The 23,761-nt window shown below is 31.1% G+C and overlaps 1 protein-coding gene across 1 annotated transcript in view; it reads left to right on the plus strand.

Annotated features, from left to right (window-relative positions):
• The window catches only part of Smp_148620 (hypothetical protein), a gene marked incomplete at both ends in the record, with an annotated part of 62,106 nt that extends 38,724 nt beyond the window's left edge, over positions 1 to 23,382 (plus strand). The window contains 4 exons of the mRNA XM_018794714.1: positions 16,511 to 16,598; positions 17,524 to 18,213; positions 20,190 to 20,305; positions 22,171 to 23,382. Of these exons, the coding sequence (XP_018649098.1) occupies positions 16,511 to 16,598; positions 17,524 to 18,213; positions 20,190 to 20,305; positions 22,171 to 23,382 (2,106 nt within the window). The remainder of the gene's footprint in view (positions 1 to 16,510; positions 16,599 to 17,523; positions 18,214 to 20,189; positions 20,306 to 22,170) is intronic.
• Between the last annotated feature and the right edge of the window lie 379 nt (positions 23,383 to 23,761).

Raw genomic sequence — 23,761 nt, forward strand, 5'->3', positions numbered from 1 at the left:
CTCTTACAGGTCCACTTATCTCTCTTGATGTCGTTCGTTCTCCTTCCTAGATCCTACTTATTCAATAATACATATCTAGTTTGTTTTATTTATCGTAATGAAAATAATGATAAAAATAGTATTGTTTTATGTCACTTTTATGCATTTTCTACTTTCAAATTGCTCAGATTGTTTATGAGTTTATAAGACTTATATTTCTTATAAGATTATCATCATTTTTATGTCCCATGTATTTCGTGTTTACTTTGACACAACACAAAATCTTATGGTAATCTGTTCTTGTAGTTGTAATCCATTTTTATTTTCCCGTTATTTTGCAACTATTCTATCTATTTCTGATTATTTCTTTTCAATCCATCCATTTTTCACAAATTTACACAATAGGTAAAATGTATACTCTCGAAATAACTAACTATAACTTAGTGGTTATTGTATTTAACTTTCAAACACAGAGTTACAAGTTCGAACCTAATGCCATTTATTTCAGTTAAAGTTGTTAGTTACTGTATATCATAGTACTTATATACTATTTGTTTAGTCAATATGTTGAAAGAATTCTTAAAAAGCTAACAAGCTCTACATATATTTTATAATTAGCAGTTTATAAACTATAGTTTAGTGATTCATCATAATACCTGTAAGTCTGAAGGTTGTATTTCCGATCGTGATTATTTTTACTAAACCGATAATTTAAGAACTAGATTATGTATTAAAATATCATTGCATTTAGATAATTGTCTAGAACTTTTTGACTCTTGATAGTATCGGAATTTCCAAAAGATTTACTTACACATTATTATTATTATTATTATTATTATTAATATCATTTAGAGAGCTTATCGAAAACCTTCACTTAAGTTTGTTCAACTATTAAATAGCGGAGCCGTATCTCAGGGACTAAGGCTTTTCACATTCAACCACTAAGTCCTCAGTTGAAATCCTCTTCCATATACTTCACTTTAGACAACTGTATAAGATCTTCAGCCCTTCAACTAAGAGTTTAGCTCGAAGTCAAGTATACAAATAATTACCTAGTTAATAACACAATTGCCATAAAGTCAAAATTTCTTACCACTTCACAAATTCCCGAAAATTAAATACTTTAGTTTATACATCTATTTTAACATGTTAGTTTGTGAATCCTTATAGCTTGATCAACCTTTCATCTGTTTGTGCGTGTTTGTGTTTGTTAAAAGGTCTATGCTGATTTGGTGCCCTCAACTTTGTTCTTTTCATTTCATTTTTAATGTAGTTGTGCATCAGCTTGCTTTAGTAATGCTATTTTTCTTTTCCAATGTCTTAATATATATGAATTTTCCAACGTATTCTAGATCATGTACTCAAGTCAGACGTGAAAATTCACGTGGATCAACAGTTATGTGGTAGGCCGATAAGTCTTTTTTACATGAGATGATTTTTTTTCTTATGAAGTGAAAATGAAGATCTTTGGATTTCAGTAAATGATATTTCTGTTCATGAAACTAAATGGCACACAGTACGAGTTAATTTAAGTGATTCAATGAACTCGTCTGATTATAAGGTAATTAATTATATTTTTATCATTTTAAAAGTGACAACTTAATCCCTGATTTTAAAAAGTTCTCGGCTATTAGACAAGTAAAAAATGACAGAATTATTTTACTCATAATATTTTTTAACAACTGAATCGCATACTTAACTAATAGGCAAATTGTTTTCTCTGGGTATTTTCTTTGATTTTTGTTCGAATCGTCTATCCGACTTTAAACCAACTTTGATTGATCGTACCGAACTTTGTAGGAGCCTATTATCAGAAAATTAATATCTACAAAAATAGGGCTCAAAGATTTGATCTGCTTGATATCTGTTTTGACGCCCATTACGAACAGTGGAGTATAGTTATTTCCAATTTAGGAGCTTAGAATGTGACAATATTGGTGTGTTAGACTCCACTGCTAAACACACTATATAGTTTAAGTAAGCGAGGTGCTTTTCAGACACACAACATTCAGATAAGTAATTAATGTTTTAATGGATCTTGAATGCCAGTTCATTCTTTCTGTTACATGATTAACCCTATGCAATACTAATATGAAGATATCTACTACAAATAGAGTTATAATTGACGTTTTCTTTTAAATTCATTTGTCGTTTACATATTTTCATTAGTTCGATTTCGTGAATCAGCCAATATATCTCGATTAATGTATTGAAGTGTTTGGTGCATACAAACTACATTTGAATATCGAATGATTTTATTACTCAATGATACTTTATAAAGATTATATATATATATATATATTCGTAGTAGTATGAGGATTTATAAAGATTGTAATATTTTGACTGTTGAATCCACGAGTCGATCTAAGCTGGACCATCATTGAAAACCTGGGAGCACTGGACATGAGTTTCGTTGTAGTATGAGACTCGTCAGCAATGCTCATCCATTATCCTGCACGCGGGACTCGGAACCAGGACCTTCGGTCTTGCATGTTTTCAGTGGTGGTCTAGCTTAGATAAACTCGCGAATTCAACTAATATATATATATATATATATATATATATATATATATATATCGTGTATTCGGTAAAACAAACAGTTTATGGCTCCTTGATTTGCGTATAATGATCAAGTCATTAAATTAAATTAACAAAATATATTGTACTTAATGTGATTGAAAAGTTGAACAGTTTCTCAATGTCCTATATAATATATATAAGTGTGGTTCGATATTCAGTATAGGAATACTATTTACTATATTATAGTAAATTATGTCACTCTATTTTTCTCTTTTCTTGTTATATTTAATGTACTATCACACATTAGTAAACAATAACGAATAAATTTATTTTTAGTACAAATGATCTAAGGAATTATATTTTTAAGCGGTGAAATATGTATACCTCTTTCTGATAGACGATGAATTTTGTACTTAGGGTGGTAAGATATGAAAAATTATTACAAATATATTATCATGTGAACTCAAGCAATTTAGTTTTTTTCCACTGTACTCATTTGAATGGTATACGGTCTAGTTGCCTTATGTTTTTCACTTTATAATAAAATTTATATGAAACTTTTTTCAAGTTTATTTTGTATAGATGAAACAAGCAATTGTTTTTTTCTTTCATTATGCATTGTTTTTTAGGCAGTACTATAGATAATTTGCTAATATCTTTAGAAACCTAAGAGATTTAGTGTTTTGATTGCTCCATATTATTATTGTTTCGTCAATAAAGATTTTAGTTTCGTTGTATAAGATTGAGATTTATGCCTTTGGTCATGTTCATTCTTTCAGAGTATATTATTTGTCTTTTCGTGGTTTATTTAAACTACTTTAATTATAATCAGTAATATTGCATTTTGTTGGTTTCTATTCGAACTTGTTAATCCATATGTTTATGTGGTTGGCTACGTACAATAATGCTAAATATCACCAAAAATCAATCTACATGAATAAGATCACGGATTGAAATGTCTTAATTAGTCATTAAAGTTTGTTTGTAACTTTTATTTGCACCTCTTCGAATGTTTGTTCTTGACTTCTAAATATTATTGTTTGTGCTTTACATCCACTTCTCTGTTACAATCTACTCTTCTATCTGATAAAGTATTTGTGTCAATCATATTCTGGTTTTTGTCATTTGAAATTGCTACTATTTATTATTTAGCTCTTGTCGAAGTGATTTGGATCCTAAGACTGGACTTCCTTCCGTAATCTGGTAGGTATCTTTATATAGACATTGGATTGCGATAATTTAGTGCTAATGAACAACTATGGTCAACTCCTCGCCGTGCGATAGCTGATGATTGGGAAACTGTTAAGGTCGATTTAACCCTTTCAAGTCATCACACAGATTATAAGGTACCTGATATCTTTAAAGTTATGATAGTACTACTATCCACTTTTGCACCACTGATTCTATTATGTTTTTTTTTGTTAATGTAAACGTCGTTCATGTATTTGTTCTGCATTGGCTGTCGAAACAAAAATGTTAAGTATGTTTGTTGAATACATTGATGAGAATCTCTTCTTTCTTACTACTTTTTAATTACCTGATACCTTCACTTTTTGTGTCTACTTTAACTTATATAAGTAAGCATTTGTCATGCAAAAATATTCTCTATTATATGATCATTTTGAAATTTTATTCAGATCCTGCACTGAAATTAAGCGTGGACCATCAGGTGGATCAGCCGTTACATGGTAGGCTGTTGAATTTCAACTACAACGATAATTAATCTTTTTATTCAGTGAGAATCAAGGTCTTTGGACTTCTGTTAGTGATAAAACTAATCATCAGAGTAAATGGAAAATGGTACATGTGACATTGGATAATCAATTAGAAAAATTCGATTATAAGGTACCTGTAGAGAGAGAAAAAATATCATTAAAATTAGTTTTAATCTGTTTACCGACCTATGTTAAACGAAATATACGTGGGGCTTTAAATCTAATACATTCATACTCACACATTTGCCTACTGATATTAAGTCAAATTTCAACTGATAACTTAATCAATTAATTTTTCCAAAAATAAATGCGCTTCGGTGTATCTACAATCTTCATGAATGGAAATATATCTAAATTTATATTTCAGTTTTCTAGGCAACACATTTAACTTCCTTAATAATCTCAAAACAGTTATTAGTTAATAATATTGACTGAAAGAAATTGAAAAATATTCATTTTAGAGATACTTTGTTCAGTATTACCTAGAAAACTTTTGTTCACAAATGTGATTGTTTACTTTCTTATTTGTTAAATTAAAAAGTTTCATTTGTGTACTTAAGCGTTGTATATAGGTTCTATTTACTAGGGAAATTATGATTTCAATATTACTTACAAGTGTCTTTACAGCGTATGCCTTGAAACAACTCTTGGTACATTAAAAAATTTGGTCGGATGAAATCGTTGTATATAATGGGACAGTTTTTTCCTATTTTTTAATGTTTCTTCCTATTTACCTCTCATGGTTCTCAATTATCTTTATTTTCTCATGTGTATAAGAAAAAGACTATTGTTATATAAAGTAAGGTAATCTTATAGCTACTTTTGTGATACGGTGATGTTTAATTCATATCTTAAATGCATATTTGTGAACAGGGTTTTAGGCTGCACTAGGTTTAGCGAATAGTAATGTCCGGTTTGTGAGACCGAAATAGATGAACTGGGTCTAGAACCCGTGACTTAATAATTAAAAGTTGAGCGTATTAATTAATAAGTGACCGTTTTACATGATGTCCTCGATTTTAGTCTAATAAGTAGTATCACTACCCTTCAAATAGTGAGTGTGGCAAGTTTAAAAATTTGTACTGAATTACAGAGTTTATTTCCAAATATTGATGATTTAAAGTAAACTCATAAGAAACTGATCGAACACTACGACATCTGTCATTTTCTGATGAATCTGAAATGTATTGGGGCATGCATAGTTGTATTGATAAAAATATTTAAAAATCTGACTATATTCATTGTGTATTTCAGAACTTCATACCATTAAAAACATAAATAATAATTATTAACATTACTACTTATAATCTCTTACTAATTTTTATTAGAGAAGTATGTTTCCAATACTGGATCATTATTTGTATTGCTACTTAACTAGCGTTCTTTTCAACTATATACTTCTTGTTTTTGAACTAATAACCATGAGCGTTTTGTTCTGTTTCACGAGGGATTTTCTCCTTTCTAATATTATGTTAACAGTAATTAGGGAATTTACAAATGTGCATCTCTTTATGCTTTTTTTCCTTCAAAAATGACATGTTGCCTATATTATCCGAGTTCAGTGCATCTTTAAGATGACATTGTTACTATAGTTGGTGAGTTTAATGTTAATCAATGTTCAAATAACTATTTAATATAATTATTCAGCTGAATTGTTGAAAGTACTTACTTGTGTAATGGATATCATATCTATACAATTGGTTTTTGCTCAATTTCCATCAGTTTGTATCGTTGTTTAAAACCCGATGCGGTAATTATAGAGGTGTGCCTAATTTCAACTATAAATTGTAATTTATTCATTTTAATATAGTCTCATATTTTAGACGTTCATCTTTAGATTAAACAATGAGATATCATTCTGTTTCTCATTAGGTATTCTAAATCATCGTTTCGTTTTTTCTCAGATCATTGTCGTACAATCTTTTACTTGCAACTACGTTCTAATCGTGACATTTTTTCCAATTTTGGTAATAATACCCATTCTGATAGTAGATTTTTAAATAATTTTATCTATATTTTTAAATATATTCACAGATAATGTCATAGTAAAGTTGAAAACTAATGAAGTTGTCAGAATTACTATAATGTTAATCAGTTCTTCTCGATTGTCCTATCATTTAATCTTAATTGTTATTCATTGTCATCTAAAAGCAATCAACTTATAAGGATTGTAATTTGACATTCAGTTCGACGTCTGCCAATTGAATATCTCTGAAAAATAAACAACGTACTACCAATTAGATAAACCTTAGGGCTATTAAAGAGTCGGAAACTAATATAGTCTGATTTATCTTTAAAAAAAACGTTTATTAAATGTTTTGGTCACGAAATTATAAACTCAAAAGTTGCCAAGTTTATAAATGAGTAGCTAAATCAATTAACTTTTCCCCATCAGACTACATATTTCTACTTGAATCTGTATATATAAGTTTCGACACCCACGTAACATCACTATTCGTTGCATCAAAACATTTGATTCAAAACATAATGTATAATACACCATACGTAGTTACTAAGTTGCTTCATTTAGCTTATTCCAGCGTTTTAGTATATTCATGAATTTTCTATCTTTAATTAATATTATGTTCAATGGTCTTATCTACCAAAATTTCATAATTTGTAGTGTGCTATTACCAAGCCGACATGGGTTACTTTAGCACCCGAACATACTGATTTATTTATTCTTCTTGAGTCACATCTTTACCTTTCAAATATTTGTTTATATTTTTTTCCTTTATGACCTTGACCGTTTTTACATGAACGTATGTGTCCATAGTATACTCTATCATCACATATCTTCAGCTTATTTTTGTCTGGCTAAATATTGACTCGAATTTGTTCGAATCGAGTTGGTACACTTACTCCCCTTGGTCTACCTCTTCGGTTCGTTTCTCTGATTGTCTGTCTGGATCAGCGAGCGTATGAAATATACATATCCAAAATTCATTCTAGTATTTGACTGATTCCTTTATTGTTTAATGAGAATGAAGTCCATAATTACATACGACGGTTATTGGGAAATATATTTCGTCAATATTATCATTCGATCAAATGGTAGTCAGATCAATGGGTCACAAAACTGTAACTCCACCTAGTTTTTTACTTATAGCACTGGTTTGTTATAAAATGTGGACTATTTTGACAGGTTTTCAACTTTTGTGTCATTGGTAAATAAAAGAATGCTTGAACCGTATGTTTGATTGCTCTCAGGGACCCATGAACATAAAGCCTACTAACCATCCTTTGCCCTTTCTTCTCTTCTCTCTCTAATTTTATTTCTTACTTTTGTTGCTTAGTACGTTATTGTTTTCAAACACGCAATTTTCATCTTTTCCTTTACCTCACCCTTGCTTTCTATCTGCCTATTTATTGTTGCAATAACCATAATATAGATCTTGTCTTTCTGTTCAACGTGGATTTGATGATACATTGGCTGTGACTTGGTATGTTTTTTTTTATGAAAATAAAATATGAACAATGAAATTTCAGTGAAAATAAGCGTTTATGGAAATCACAACATACAAATGCTAATGGTACTGATAATAAGGTCGGTCAACCGTTTAATAAATGGAAAAATGTATTTGTCCAGTTGAACAATTCAGCAAATTCAGATTACAAGGTGTGAATTGTTTAATATGTTTAATTTATTTGTGGCTATTCTTTATCTACAATGAAATTTTCATTAGAAAAATATGTCAAAGGTTATAGGTCGGGAATACCCGTAAATCAAATAGTCATATGTAGTTTTATTTCATCGTTACCAATGGAAAACCTTTTGTCGTTTTAACCTTGGAGTTAAAACAGTCATTCTACTTTGAAGATTATTATTAATTTGGTAATTAAGATCACTAAAATAGATTTCGCGTGAATACATGACTTTTCTTTATTTTTCTATTTTATCGGTTGGTTTTTTATATCACAAAGACATTTTTAGGGATCAGTTGAAGTTAGACAATAACACCGTTGTATGTCGCCTCAGTGGTCTACTGGTTAAGTGCTCTGGCGCAAGACTGGTAGGTCCTGGGTTCTAATCTCGCGAGTGCGGGATCGTGGATGCGCACTGCTGAGGAGTCCCATAATAGGACGAAACTGCCGTCCAGTGCTTCCATGTTTTCCATGGTGGTCTAGCTTCAATTGACTCACGCTTTTAACTATCAAATTACAATTTTATTATCAAGGAATTGTAGCTACTAAAAAATACACATATATGTAACTCATTTATAGCAAGTTTGTACTCTATTGTGGCGTGACGTACAATGTATTTTTCCTCCTAATTCCAGTTTTTTCATAAGTTTTGCTAAAGTAAAAAAATTGTTCAAGGAAAAAATAAATTTATACTTTAGTTTTTAAGTAACAGATTTTTACTAATGATTAACCTCGTCAAGATTTTATCTCAGCGTTAACTCTGTTAAATTGTTATCGTGAACCTGTTGTCGAATTAGATGTCAATTTTTACACCCAATAGGTATGGATACATATACATGAGTTTGGATATAGGTGACTAAATTCAAAGTTTTTTACTTAGTCGTATAGATTTTTTTAATATTTAATCGGATAACTCGAAAAAATCGAACAAAGGACTATATTTATAATTATGTTGTTCCACTAACTTTTTCATTGTTCAATGAACCATATTGTTTATACGTAAACTTTCTATTTTGTCTATATTTCTGATACCTTGACGTTTGCTGTCATAATTTCATTTTGGCTTGTTGATATGACATGGTAAATGGAATGGATGCACTTATCTACGAAGTTCTACGTTGTTTACAACTGATCGATTAACTGGCTTTTTCAGCTTTCTCTGTTTTTTTATATCTTTACAAGACTTTCTACATTCTCTACCAGTTGACATTATTATACCCTTTTATTTCCATATTATGTATGATTGTATTATCTTTCATCATATGATATTATTGTAGATCGTGTACTGCTGTTTCACGTGAAGTGGAAAATGAATTTTCTGTTAATTGGTAGGAAATTCTTATTATTATGATTTATGCATGAATGATGTTTCTTGTATAGTGTCAACAAACGCTTGTGGATATCTGATACACAAATAGTGAATAGAAATGAATGGAATTCTATCGCTATACAGTTGGATGATACATCATCCGATTACAAGGTGTGTTTATTTGTAGTAATTAAGTAGTTGTTAGATATCTGAACTTATTTTTTCCAGTCTTAATGGGTTTAAGAATATTTCATTGTGAAATTTTTTACTGAACCATGATACTGTACTGGAAAATATAAAACAAATAATTCAATTAGATGTTCATGTTATTTAATGTTGTCTCCCCCTTTTTATGTCAGTTCCGTTGAATGAAGTACTTATTCGAATGTTGGAATTATGAAGCAATTGAGATTGTAACAAACACCCTACAGTAATATTAATTCTTAATTATAGATTACATGTTGTTTTTATATATTTTGTTGGCTTTATTATTAGGGTAAGAATATTCACTCGTTAGTCATTGATTTCAACTTATAACGAACCATCAATTCGTAACTTCGAATTTTTCTATCATTTCTCTTACAGAGTATCCACAATTTGATTTGTAATTGAATTAATTATAACACCACTGTAACTCTACATAATCCAAGGTCTTGCATTACTCCAAGTTGACACAGGCTTATACACTCGTATTTCGACTAAAGATCGGTACATAGCAATAATAATTGTTAATACTTATTTTTACGTTGAATGTTACACATATTTGTTTGTTAAGTTTGTGTGTGCGTTATTTATATGCCTCAGTCTATTGATTTGTCTGTTATTAGAATATGTATTCTTAAATGTTTTCCTCTTCAATTCTAATGTTCTGTTTCTGTTAACCGTCTTTCTCTGACATCATGAATCTTTCCATTCACCATATTTCGTTTTTATTACCTACTTAATAACGATTCTTTTTTTAATGAAACATTAGATCTTGTGTAGCATTCAAAGACCAAGTGGATAATGAATTTGCTGTTACATGGTAGATTTTTATTTGTACACTTTGTGTAAACTTTTGTTTCATGTATATATAATGAAAGCAAAAATAAACAGTTATGGAATTCTGATACAAATCAAATGGTGAAATCTGAATCGAAATTCATATGGAACACGGCATTCATCAATCTTAGTAGAGACACGGAAAGTAATTACAAGGTGTGTATATTAGTGCTTTTCATACCTATTACTTTATAGGCATGATATATATATATATATATATATATATATATATATAATCATTTCGAGTGTACTTTCATTGCATAGACATAAATCTTTGTTTATTTCTACCCATGATCGTTTTCTAAAGTGCATACTGATAGATAATTAACTGCATCACACTTGACACACATAGACACTTCTGGTCATAGCTTCTTGCCATAACTCTGGGCATTAGCTGCTGAAATCAGCTGTTAACGAAAACAAGACTGTTATTACCAGAAGGGTTTTTGAGATTTCTGGTTTTGATAGTTAGTACAATGTATTGATTCTCTTTAGGTACCCAGTGGAAACCAACATGCCATTGGACAGTTGTTTCTTCTTTGTATGAGACTCTCTTGAATTTTATGTAGAATAAATTTGAACAATAGCATAAAAATCAGACTGTAGGCATTAGATTGTAAATCTACAATATTCACTTTGTTGTAGAGGTCTTACTTAATCATATTAAATTCAACTGAATTATTAGTTGGAAATCAAATGCAAGTGACAATTCAATTTTAACTTCTAATATCTCTGATAGATTTATTCATGTTTTTCTAATATTCTCCATTTTCTTTTCGATTTCCTTGTATTCTAGCTACTATTATTTCGAAAATTCTCAATGTAATATAACGAGTATTTCACTGTGATTTAAAGTTTTTAGGTATTGATTTCCTTTCGACTAAGTTTACCACACTAAAAATATATGGATCTTACATCCAATGTTCAGTGTTTATTTTATCATAACAGTAGTGTACTTTTTATGACCATTATTTTGTACGGATCTGACTATGAAATTTTTTAAACAATACTACTAGTCACACTTATCTGTAGATATGTCTCATATGTATATATTATCTAAGTCATGGCAACATTATGAACCGTTTAGTTCGTGCTAAATGTATTCTCTAGTCTTGTAATAGATGTTGGTGATCACTTAAATTTATCATGTAACAAAAATACTGGTCGGAAATACCATAGGACGTTTTATTTTATAGTTAACATCGCAGACTCTGTTAGATAACTGTTAGAAACTAGGTAACATTAATCAGCGGTTTATTCTTGGTATAAGACTCTTCCCTCAATTTTACGTATTCACGATCCAATCGGCAGTCAAACGTAAGACCTCAAGCTCTGTCAACGAGCTCTTAACCTTCAGACTGTTGAGCTGTCGTCTAATTCTTTACATGTTGAACCTCAATCATTTCGCGATATTGTGCAACTGACAAATGTTCACTGTTTCATGGTTTTTTTATCGTTGTCTAGCTGGAGTTAATCCTTGGTAAAAACCTTAATATTCAACACTCTCTACAAACTCTCTATATTACTAATGTTTTCTTCATTGTTAGAAACCGAGACATTCAGCGGGTGTATATTTGAAAAAGGTTGTTCACGGCATATAATTAACAAATTCACAATTTTTGTTATCATGTTAAGAGAGAATACTATTCTAATTAGTCACCATTGTTTCATACTCTAAATTTAATCCATTATTCCCCCTTACGATAAGAAATAATTACTTCTCTAATAGGTTGGGTGGGGGGGGGGGGGAGAATTCTCTTCGCAACAGGTTAATTTTCTAAAGTTATGTAACTGTCTTGTGCATATAAATTAATCGATGTGATGATAAATTCATAATTATGGATGTTCAAGATGAGAATGATATTTCTGTAATGTAATTAATATAAGGTAATCAAAAAATTCAATCCTTTATTTCACTTGATTTGTTCACGAAGATTAATTTCTCTCCCCACATATGGTAATATGCTGTTTAGATTATTCCTATCACTGCTACTAGAGCATATTTCATCGTACTATCAATTTTTACTTCGTCTTTGTTAGGTTCGGTTATCTATACTACACTATTATTATCATTAATTTCTTGTCATATATGTATACATTTAAAAATAACTATATATTAAAATAGTTTAATAAGAATGTACCTTAAAAAGTATCCCCTTCACTTTCATATCCACGTAATAGAAGCTTTTAATATTACAATTTAAACATTTGTTACGTAAGAATTCAAAATATGAATTTATGTATGATACAATTTATAAAAATCTGTTTATTATTATTTTACCATCCTTCATATTGATTTCTTTTGGATGCTGTGTTGGGCTTGCTGTGTTTTGTATGTTATAGTTGTAATATAGTATTAGAATGGGACTTGTGGAGACTGTAATAGTTTTAATAGTTTGTCATCTTGATTGAATATCTATTCTTACTTTTATCTCTTTTACAAATAGTTTATCTTTCAACTTCCAGATTGTTTGCAACTTTATTGATAGCAATAGTTGAAGCTATAAATTTTAAATATATTATTGACTTGTTTTATTCCTACAGATCATGTATTACAGTTCAGAAAGGACTAAGCGGTGATACATCTCTAACATGGTAGAGTTGCATTCATTATCTTTTTATGAATATAAATTATATTTTCTAGTGATAATAAAGGTTTATTCAAATCTGGGAATCAACTTTCATCTGATGAATGGTTAAAAATTATGGTTGACTTACCACCAACAAATACAGATTATAAGGTATGATGATTATGGAAAGTTATGAAATATTCTAATTATAGTGATTTTATCATCATTATCCTGTTAGCTAGAGTAATACATTGATGTGATAACTAAAGGTTATAACTAAATCACATGACCATAGATATACTTGCTTAATCTTTTTTATTACGAATCAAAAATCAACAACATGATTGTATTATCAAAAAGATACAGAGTAGGCAAGAAGTTCTTTTAGATCATTCGGTTGTATCTGTCTTTTTTCACTGCCCAATCATGACCTATCCTGATGGTAAATAACATTTAACTGAATTCGCTTAATGTACTGGAATTGTACTGCTTAAGCGTTGATTATTCCGTTTTCTTTTATAGATCCACTTAATTGGAGGTTATTTGTTAATTTATTTGCAGCTGAGATTGTTGGTTTTTTTCATTGTTGTATTAAATCATCAACGCTTCTATTAGTCATACATTTTACAGTCCTTAACCATTAACTATTGCTTATTGAAAATTTCCCATTACTTTAGCGATCTATTTGAATGTATATTCACATAATTTTTTTTAAAAATGATTTTGAAACAGGACTATTATGATTAAGTAAGAAACTAATACTCTCAACACTTTGAACTTTATTAAATAACACGCTCTATGTAGAGTTAACAGGATTAACGATTATTTTCGCAAATGACCAAGGTACAGTGAATAGTTCCTTTATTCCTTAATTATTTGCTTATGAGCTTAGTTATCAATTACAATGTTTTTTTCCACAAGTTTTCTTGTTAGAGTTAATGATATCACTTGGCTCTTCATGTCTCAAAATAGTTTGGTTGCATTTTCATATTTTCGGTCATTAGTGTTCGAAGGTTTGCTAATGATATTTTTAGAACACTATCTTTACTTCATAATGTAAATTATCTTTTAGTTATGCTGTTATTTGTTTATACGTTTATCTTTCTATTATCGCCTACTCGATTAACTGGGGAATACATTGTAAGAGGTTATTCCTTTTTTTGATAGCAATAGAATATCTCATGATCAGTTTTAAACCTAAATCCTCATAGTCTAGATCTGATTCAGCTAAATTGTATAATTATAATTTATAAAACAATTGTTCTTCTGAAGTGTTTTTATGTGTTTGTATAGAGAGACTAAAGTGTTAGATACGTTTGTTGTATTGTTGAATGAGAGTATATTGAAGTAGAGTGTATGATTGATGTGTTTATTTTTTCGCTTTCCCCTTTCACCGCTGACGGTTTCTACAAGTAATAGGTTATTATCTATCTATTGCATATGAATTGAATAGTAAATATTTGCACAATTTCTCCACACTTTTTCTAATATATCTTATTATGTATATATAGATCTTGTAAACCATCTCTTGATCCAGAGACTAGACAATTCGGTGTATTTTGGTATGTTTCTTGTATATTTATATATAAATATGTATCATATATGTGTCTAGTGGCAACGCGCAATTATGGAGTTCATCTAATGACAAACAATTTATGCACACAACAACAAAATGGCTTACAGTCGTAGTGAATTTAAATTCAACTGATCAAGATTTCAAGGTAGAGTGGTTTAATGACTCATAGTTAGTTAAACTTCATTCTTTTCCCATTTATATTCCTCTCTTCTTAATTTATTTTGTTTGTTCTTCGACTTCATTTTTTCGCTGACTTCTTAGTTTTCTTTACTTTATTCGAATGGCTATTTCTCGTAATATAATATCGTTATTATTTTTATCATAAATTGAGAAAGGTTGTGTGTCTATTTATGTGTGCTAAGAAAAACCAAGTCCATACCAATAGGTTTACATATTAAGTTGTTTAAAAATTCCCTTCCTGGGTATTCAATTTTTCTTTTTAAATGGCATTTTATCAATGAAAAGTGCGGTTCATTAATTTGACCATAGTTTAAACTATAATTTATTTCTTTTTATGCTGACATAATATTTGTACAATTATTTTCATGTTTACCCCTATTTCTAATTCTTACTTAATGTTTAAAATAATTGTCATAGCTTCTTTTTTCCTATTTCGGAATTGTGACTTAATTATTGAAACACTCAAATATATGACATTTGAACCTTACCACATAAAGCTTGGTTTCGTTAGCTAAATAGTATGGATTATTGTCACATATAAAGTGTGGTCTCTCAAATCGAGTGTATAAGTTGTAATTGAAATAAATCGTTATTATTATCACTATTATTATTATGACTATTACTATTTTCATAGTTACTATTATTATTAGTAGTACTAATATTGTCAACATTATTAATTATTATTATTATTGTTCTTGTGGGAATTTATTACCCTTTTTGAGTTAATGACTAAGGTTTCATGAGGTCCCTTTTTCTTTACCACAAATACTAAATTTCATATACATAAACAATATTACCAGTTACTGAAAAAGTTGATTTATTTTTTTCAGTAATATTCTAAATATTATTTCATCATGCTTGAATAAAAATGCAATTTCTAGAAAATATTATTTATCAGAATAAGACATTATCCTGTTATTCATTTTCATCATTTTGCATAGTGTTGATTTTTGTCAATTCTTACTACAACATATCATGTATAACGTAGTGGGTCACTTACGTCCGGTCGCATAGACTATCATCTTACTTATTTCACTATTGATTTGTCACTAAATAGTGTCCAACGTCACATTTGTCTAGTCCTTAATCGAATTGTCTATCAAGTTACGATTTTATCACAAGTTCAAGTAACTCGATATCTCTTGCACTATGTTGAGATATTAGTTGGTTGAAAGTTTTCATCAGGGAAACCTTGCTATCTACCACTCTTCATTGAAGTAAAGCTTCACAGCCGATTGACACTAGTCCGACTCCAACGGATAGTATCAGTTTTATCAATATCTCAGATCCGTCTTGATGACAAATGCCAAATTACACAAAACCCAGGTCGAAGATTACCTTCTGGATCACCTCCGATCACCTGACTTATAAACCGTTAACCACTGATTCCAAACATATCAGTGGTCTGATATAATTTACAATAGGTTTGGTTTATGTTTAGATAAATACTAATGAAATTTTCACTTTATAAACATCTAATACTAGTATGATTCATAAGTTTTCACATGGATCTTGTATAATTAAACATTTTAGTGCTTAAAAAATGACTTTTCGATTCCGCCTGTTCATATCGAGTTCTTTTTCTAGTATAACTATTATTTTAGCAAATATATGAACGAACTTGACAGCATATATAACACTTAGTATCTAAGTACAAATACCAACCAATATACCATACCCAATATAAATAATTCCCTTCTTAAGCGAAAGCAAAATGTTAGGTCATTTAAAATTTTATAAACATATTATTACATTTACCTTAAGGCTCAGTTTATTCCAGTTATATAAAACAACAACCCCAGTCATCCCATGCTTTTATCAAATCAGTTGACAATCAAAACTATTCTCAGTCTCATTATCTATAGGCAAATATGCTCCAGACGTTTTCTATAGTTTATAAATCACAGTAACAATCTATATCATATATATATTGCCTACAAAAAATATTTTTTCCTACATTTTTTCTACCTTTCAGCTGATATTAGAAGGTACGATTCCTGCTGGCTATCCGGATGCTAGAATCTGTGTTGATAATATTACTTCTTATACTGAACCATGTAGTGGTAGGTTATATGAAGTAAAATCATTTTGCGTGATAACGTTTTTGCATTATAGGATATTATATACTATACTATTTCGTCTGTAGTTTGTTTCTGTAAGAAAAACTCTTCATTGGGTAGAATGCAGTCATATAGTAGTAGTTCATTTAACCTCCCTCTTTGTTTTCGTGTGTGAAACACTTGATTTTCAATCACCAAGTTGTAGACCTAAACTTTACTCCACATCCTACTTCTATTGAATAATATCACCAACCTGTACAAAAAATGTCATTATCTAAGCTGAATACATATAACCTATTTATAATTAGTGAAGTACATCTAAAATTTAGAAAGTTGTAAGCCATTTTCCCTAAAAGATTTTTCGTTTCATTATTAAACTGTATAATGTGTTGTATGTTACTCATTTTTTTCGAACTGTAGTCGAATCTATTTTAAAAAAGTCACTCTTCACAAACAACTTTTCTAATATACCTGGAAATATTGCCTCTTTCCTTTTACATGTAGTGGGCTTCTTCATAGGTTCTATTATCTCCGAAGTGATTCAGATGTTTTATTATCACCGTAAAACAGTGGATTTAACATTAGTGCCTAATGACGGTCATAGGTACAACATAACCATAGCTTTTAAAAATATCCTGCTGCTTCATAAACTTCAAGCTTGTTCGAATGCTAAATTTGAAAACAATTTCTTCTTATGTTTAAGATCCTCACCAACTGATTTAGCTCAAGATTGCTTATATTATCATGACAAGATGTAAGTAACCATGAAGGTGAACACTAAATAACTTTTATCTTGAAATCATTCCATTTTGGAAATGAATCAGATCATTAGTGTATCAACTTTCTCCCATTTATATGATGAAGCAATATCATTAGCATTATGAATATATCATAAAAAAATTTTTATATCCTTATTTTTCTCGTGTAGCTTTGGAGAAAGCATCTGCACCATTGCCAAGTCAATGGAGTTGGGCACAATACTTTGGATTGACATTTGTTGGTGCTTTGATCTTAGGTTTATTAATACCAGTGTTGTTTTTGGTTATTCTGATTTGGGCTTGTCGTCGCCGTCATCATGCTATGCATTCAAACTATACAAATAGTAAATTATTTTCAACAAATCTATGGTATTACATTGGTGGCAAAGAAATATGTGATGATCCAAATGGTTTTCGTGGTAGTTCAAGTATGTTACGTTCAAAACAATTTAACTCACCGTCAGCAACTGGTACTTTATTGAATGGTGGTGGTGGTGGGCATCATCTGATGTTGAGTAATGCTGATGTAATGGATTTACCTGATGTAGTTGTACCAGGTGGACGTGTAGTGGCTTTTAATTATTCCGGAAATACTTTAGGCGGCAACACACTTCGTCATAATCATAATAATGCTGGATATACAAACACAAATTATCTGTCAAATGCACAAAATAATCAGGTTATGCTAACAAATGTTAATGGGACAGTTTCACTGAATAATTGTGGTACAAATGTTACTACTGTTGCACGCACTGGTCAAAATACAATGCCGTTAGTGTCAAATGAACTTATTCAACAACAGTCACAAAGTCAACAACAAAATGAAGCTTACAATTACCAAACGAATCCGGTTTTTGGGGGTATGTTGTGCTTACGAAGAAAAATGGAATGGTTTTTTTATTGTTTGTTGCTTAATTACCAATTAGCATTGTAAACTCTTTTGAAGTACATCGTATAACATTTAAGCTCATATAAAATTCTACTTCCAGGTTAGTCTTCCCTATATTTCTGGTCCGTTCATATTGGTCACTGATTAAGTGATCACAATCTTAATACGATTAATTCGCTATACACATACTTGATATATGAATTATGTGACCACTTCTTTATCCCAATATAAGATGGTAGTTAATTGCAGTCTACCGTAAACTCTGGGTTTAGGTTTCATGTTGATTGGCACTCATCAACAGGGTGCACATGTGATCGTGAAGGAAGTGTTGCTCCCTAGAGGATCCGATTTCCTGTCACCCATCTCCATAGTCCGTGAAGCTATTTTAGTGAACGAGAACACAGGTGGGGACAATCGAATGTATTTGAACGTAAAGTTACAGAACATCTTACTAAAGTCTGAAAACCATACAGTAAGTACCGAATTTGCAAAATGTCAACCAATTGTCTCAAACTTGACTGTTCCTTTGCAAATACCGGCCAATCGTCTCAGACTTCATTTCGATAATGCAATAAGAAGACGAAGATTATAGAACTATGTGATATATTAGCGCAATACATTTCGAACAATCTGATCACATATATGCTTGTTAAGAACATTTATTTATAAAAATAAAAGGTCAACTAGACTGGAAATGAGGGTAAGAATAGACAAGGATAATAATGATAAAATAATGTGAAAACAATTTGACACCTAGTCACTCTGGATAATAAGCATATATTACCAGGGTAGGTTTAAGGAGAGAACAAACTGTTTTTGAATACATAAAGGGGGTTTGAATTTTCGTATGGCTAAGGCTTCAATAAACCTCAGTATACGCCCTTTTACACTTTTCAACAACACAACGAAAGCCGAGTTAAGATCAATCTTATGACCTGTTTCGATTATATGTTTGGCAATAGAGGATGATGGATGTTTATCCTCTACTATTATTGTTCTTTTGTTTCCGAACCAATCACTTTTTGTCCCCGTTCTCTTTCTTCGATCTTCTTAACCTTCTGCCTCCAGACATTTCACTTTCGATTGGTGGTATATACTACTTATACCTATCGACATCAGTAGCACACACCACACTATCACTGAGCTATCCGGATTGTGATAGATCTCTTTCAGAACTGAGTCATATTTACAACTGAATGGTCGTTAAATAAACACCATTGTCATTTATGTCGTCCTCCTTAGTGCGAATGCGACTGTCACATCCGAACGGGGAATAAGTGAATGGTAACTGCTAAGAATGATTTATGGACTATTATTATATACATTCCCATCGGATAACTATTAAGTAACTAAATTATATGTAAATTCATATTCCTTTTTATCATAAGCTCTCATTTGACCTGTTGGTTACTGTTATACAGTTTACCATTCTTGATTTATTCCCAATCTATTAGTAACAGTCTCCTATACTCACAGCCATTTTGGGTTTGGTCTTGTGTGATTATTACTTTTTATTCTATGGTGCAATGCGGTCTGGTTTGCTTGTATATAAACCACGTGTGTCTGAAATATACGATTCATACAGTGGGTGTTGATATTTGTGTTCTGGACCCAACAAGAAGGTTTAGGCGAGAAGTTAATATTTAGAGGGCTAATAAGGATTCAGAGTTGACTCAAGGCTGCTAGTGTTGGTTGATGTGTCATTAGTCTAGCGCAGGTACGAGGTCATAGAAGTCTGCATTCTGATTGACCATTTTGCCAGGGGGGCAAAAGTGATAAAAGCGACCAGCACCAAGAAGGACTCGATATTCATGTCAATGATCGCTACTCAGTGATTGATCAGTTGTGAAATTTATCCTAGTAGTTTTCCGTAAAGTTTATTCTTTGATAGTTATAATAACTATTTCACTTGTATCCTGTTTTTCTCTATTCATAATTATTATTCAGAATCTGTCTCTATGGCAGTGATGACAGCCAGTCAATCTCCAATGCTAATGACACAATCTATGGCACCAAATTACGGCTCTGAAGCGAATCATGTTGCTCAGTCAAATTTTTCTAATGTAAGTAAAAAGTGTTTTTTAAACTGAGAAGAGAGATGACGGGGGTTATGTAAATTCCACATGAAAGATTTCAGTGGTATTGTATTTTTCTCCAAGGTAGATGATTTATATCATAAAAAAACGTAAAGTGAAGAAATTAAAAAATAATTTGATCCATGGACAAAATCAGTGTTAGGTATTCAGTAGTTTAAATGATGGAAACTCTACGCAGCTAATTATTCAGTTTTAGTTTTTAAAATAGTTATGGTGCTGAGGTTGCAGTATTCAGATGTAACTTCTCGAGGTATACTTTTATATATATATATATATATATATATATATATATACTACGAAATAGTTTGATGAGCGAGTTTTTAACCTTAATCTGTGAAGTCATCTGAGTTACATTTGAGGTATTTACTCGCTGATAACAATTTGTAGGGACTGCACTGCAAAAATCGCTCGAATCTGGATATGAAGACAAGTATACTTCAGCTCAAATAGTCTTAAGACGTCATTCTAGAGCTCAAAAGATTTTCGACCCGATTCCATACGAAATTGTAAGTAAGCACTTCGGAGCACGATTTTACGACGGTATAGTTGTGTAGTGATTCCATTTTTTTGTTGACTTCCAAGCTAATGTCAATTTGCAATCGAAATCACCTTCAAATTATTAGTGAATACTTTTGTTAATTCCTGTGAATTATTTTCTCTGATCCTGTTAATTTTAAAAATTCATGATATAAAAATTCTCGTTTGCCTATTAAGTAATGAAAATACAATGCATTTCTTCCTATATGCCTTGTCTAAATTAGGATAAATAAATTACTTGTACATGAAATCAATATTAATCCAGTAGATAAGTACAGGTATATTAATTGTTAAGTCATGACCAGTGTGTAAATATTATTTGTTTTCTTGGTCAAAGTATTAACATAATGTATAAAATCCACTTTGAATATAAATTAAAGTAGTAGTTAAACGTTTCTACTAATTATAAGCAAAGATGGATGGTAACTAGCAATGGAGCCGAGGATGTGGATTTTGTCATATTTTGGACTCAATTGAAGTTAGACCACCATGGAAAACCTGGTAGGTCCTGTGTTCGACTCTCGCGGGTGCGGGATCATGGATGGGCACTGCTGAGGAGTCCCAGAATAGGAAAAAACGGCCGTCCAGTGCTTCCAGGTTTTCCACGGTGATCTAGCTACAATTGACTCATGATTTCAACTATGAATATACTGAAATATCCACAAAAACCCCTTCTGATATTTTGGACTCGTCAACTAGATGTACCTATATCCCAGAGTTAATTTTCGCTCCGGGACCTAGACCCATTGCCTTTCGCATCAAACACCATCGCGTTATCCACTTAGCTACTGAGTCCAGATTACCACTAGCTTGTGCAATGGGGTGAAGTTTTAATTCGTTTTTGTATTGTTTGTTCGGATCTTCCCATTGATGTTTAGGACTTCAACTGATCAGTTTCTTATTTGCATATGTGCATCCTGTGCAGATAGCCTCGATATTTCCTTGAGTCTCGATGTGAATATCTCTTTGATGTAGGTGCATCCAGTTGACGAGTCTTAAATAGGACAAAACCTGCGCCCTTGTCTCCACTGCTAGTCACCATCCATCTTTCTTTATATTGCTTGTGACCTAAGGCAGTATCGAGATAATCCTCACAGGATGCACATATGCCAATAAAGGACTGATCAATTGCAGTCCTAAACAACAATAGAAAGTTTCAAACAGGCAATACCATAATGAATTACTTTCTAATAATTGTTTACAATCAGTAAACCATAGGTAAAATATTTTGTAAAATTTTAAGAACTAAAAACTTATTATCTAATTACTTGCCTTTGAATTTTTTCATACCATAGACTAATACTCAACAAATAAATCAATTAAATCCAAGTGGTCAAGCATACAACAAACCAACAGTACAACAACAGCACCATCAACCACGTGCACAATCGCAATATTTTCCCCCGACTCAACAATCTCAAACGAATTTAATTCAACCACAACCACAAATAGCTCAATCATTTCAACAACCGTCTAACTTTCAATTTCAGAACCAACCTCAACAACAACAACAGTTAGTGGCTAACCAAACACCTGCTTCTAATCAATTTCATCCACAACAACAACAGTCGGTACAACAATCACAACAACAGCAGTTTTCTTTACCACCGCCACCCCCAACATGTCAATTGCATCAGATGAATCTTCAACAGGCTACAAATTTACCATCACAAACACAACAACAAAATCAACCTGTTTCTTTTAATCAACAATCAGTTAATCATCAGTATCCATTTCAGTCACAACCATCACAAGTACAACAACCAATACCGACTGATCAACGAAGACAACAAGTAGTGAATGGACAAGTACAAACATCTATTGCTGTTGTTACTGCACTTACTGCTCCCACTCCACTTGGTACATCACAACAAAATTGTCAACCTCTACAACAACAGCCTAACACTAATACTACAAATCCTGGAAATAATAATAATAATTTGAATAGTGGGAATGCATTAATAATAGCATCGAATAATCGTTGTTTATCTATGTCACCAACTTCGATTGGAACTGATTCACTTACTGAAGCTGATCAACAAGCGGCTATGGCTTTGTTAGCTGCTGCCACAGAAGGTATGGATACATTTCGAGAAAATCAAACAACACCGAGTAGTTTACAATCTCCAATTCCAATAGTCAATAATAACATCAGCAGATTAGATTCATGCCTAAATACTACTACTAATACTACTAATACCACTAATAATAATAATAATAATAACGCTCAAGTACCAGTTGATGAAGATAATCCACCACCAGGATATGATGAAGCTATTGGTTTGATACAAAACAATTTCATGAATAATGTTAACATGGCAATGATGATGAATACAATGGTAAAACCAGCTGTTCCTATACCGAACACAACTTGTACACCACCACCAGCATTACCACCACGTCGAATTATTAATGGTGTTGGTTTAGAAGATATTGAGGATCCACAATCAATGACATCGTGTATATCGTTAGCTGAACGTTATGGTCTACCGGTAGCTGAAATTTAAGATGAACAGAGCAAAGGTTTTAAACGATGGATATTGTTGAACTCTTTAGGAAATAATTACATCATTGAATGCGTAACGGTCGTATGATTTTTGCTTAGCGTAATTTTTCATCGCATCCCTTTAATGTTGTTGTTTTTCTTTTTCTCGCTTACTCATCTTAATTAATGTTTGTTGTTGTCCCCATTATTATTATTATTTGTTGATGTTATCATTATTTATTGTTAATGTGTACTTTTCGTATCTGCATGTTTTCACGTCTACTTGTGTCTATTCTTAACATTTCATTTCATCAAATTATTTATTTATCTTACTCATTGCTTAGCTTATATAATTATTTTACGTTTCATTGTTGCTGTTTTCACTTGTTTTAATCATAATA

This window comes from Schistosoma mansoni, chromosome 1, assembly GCF_000237925.1.
Source record: "Schistosoma mansoni strain Puerto Rico chromosome 1, complete genome".
NCBI lineage: Eukaryota > Metazoa > Platyhelminthes > Trematoda > Strigeidida > Schistosomatidae > Schistosoma > Schistosoma mansoni.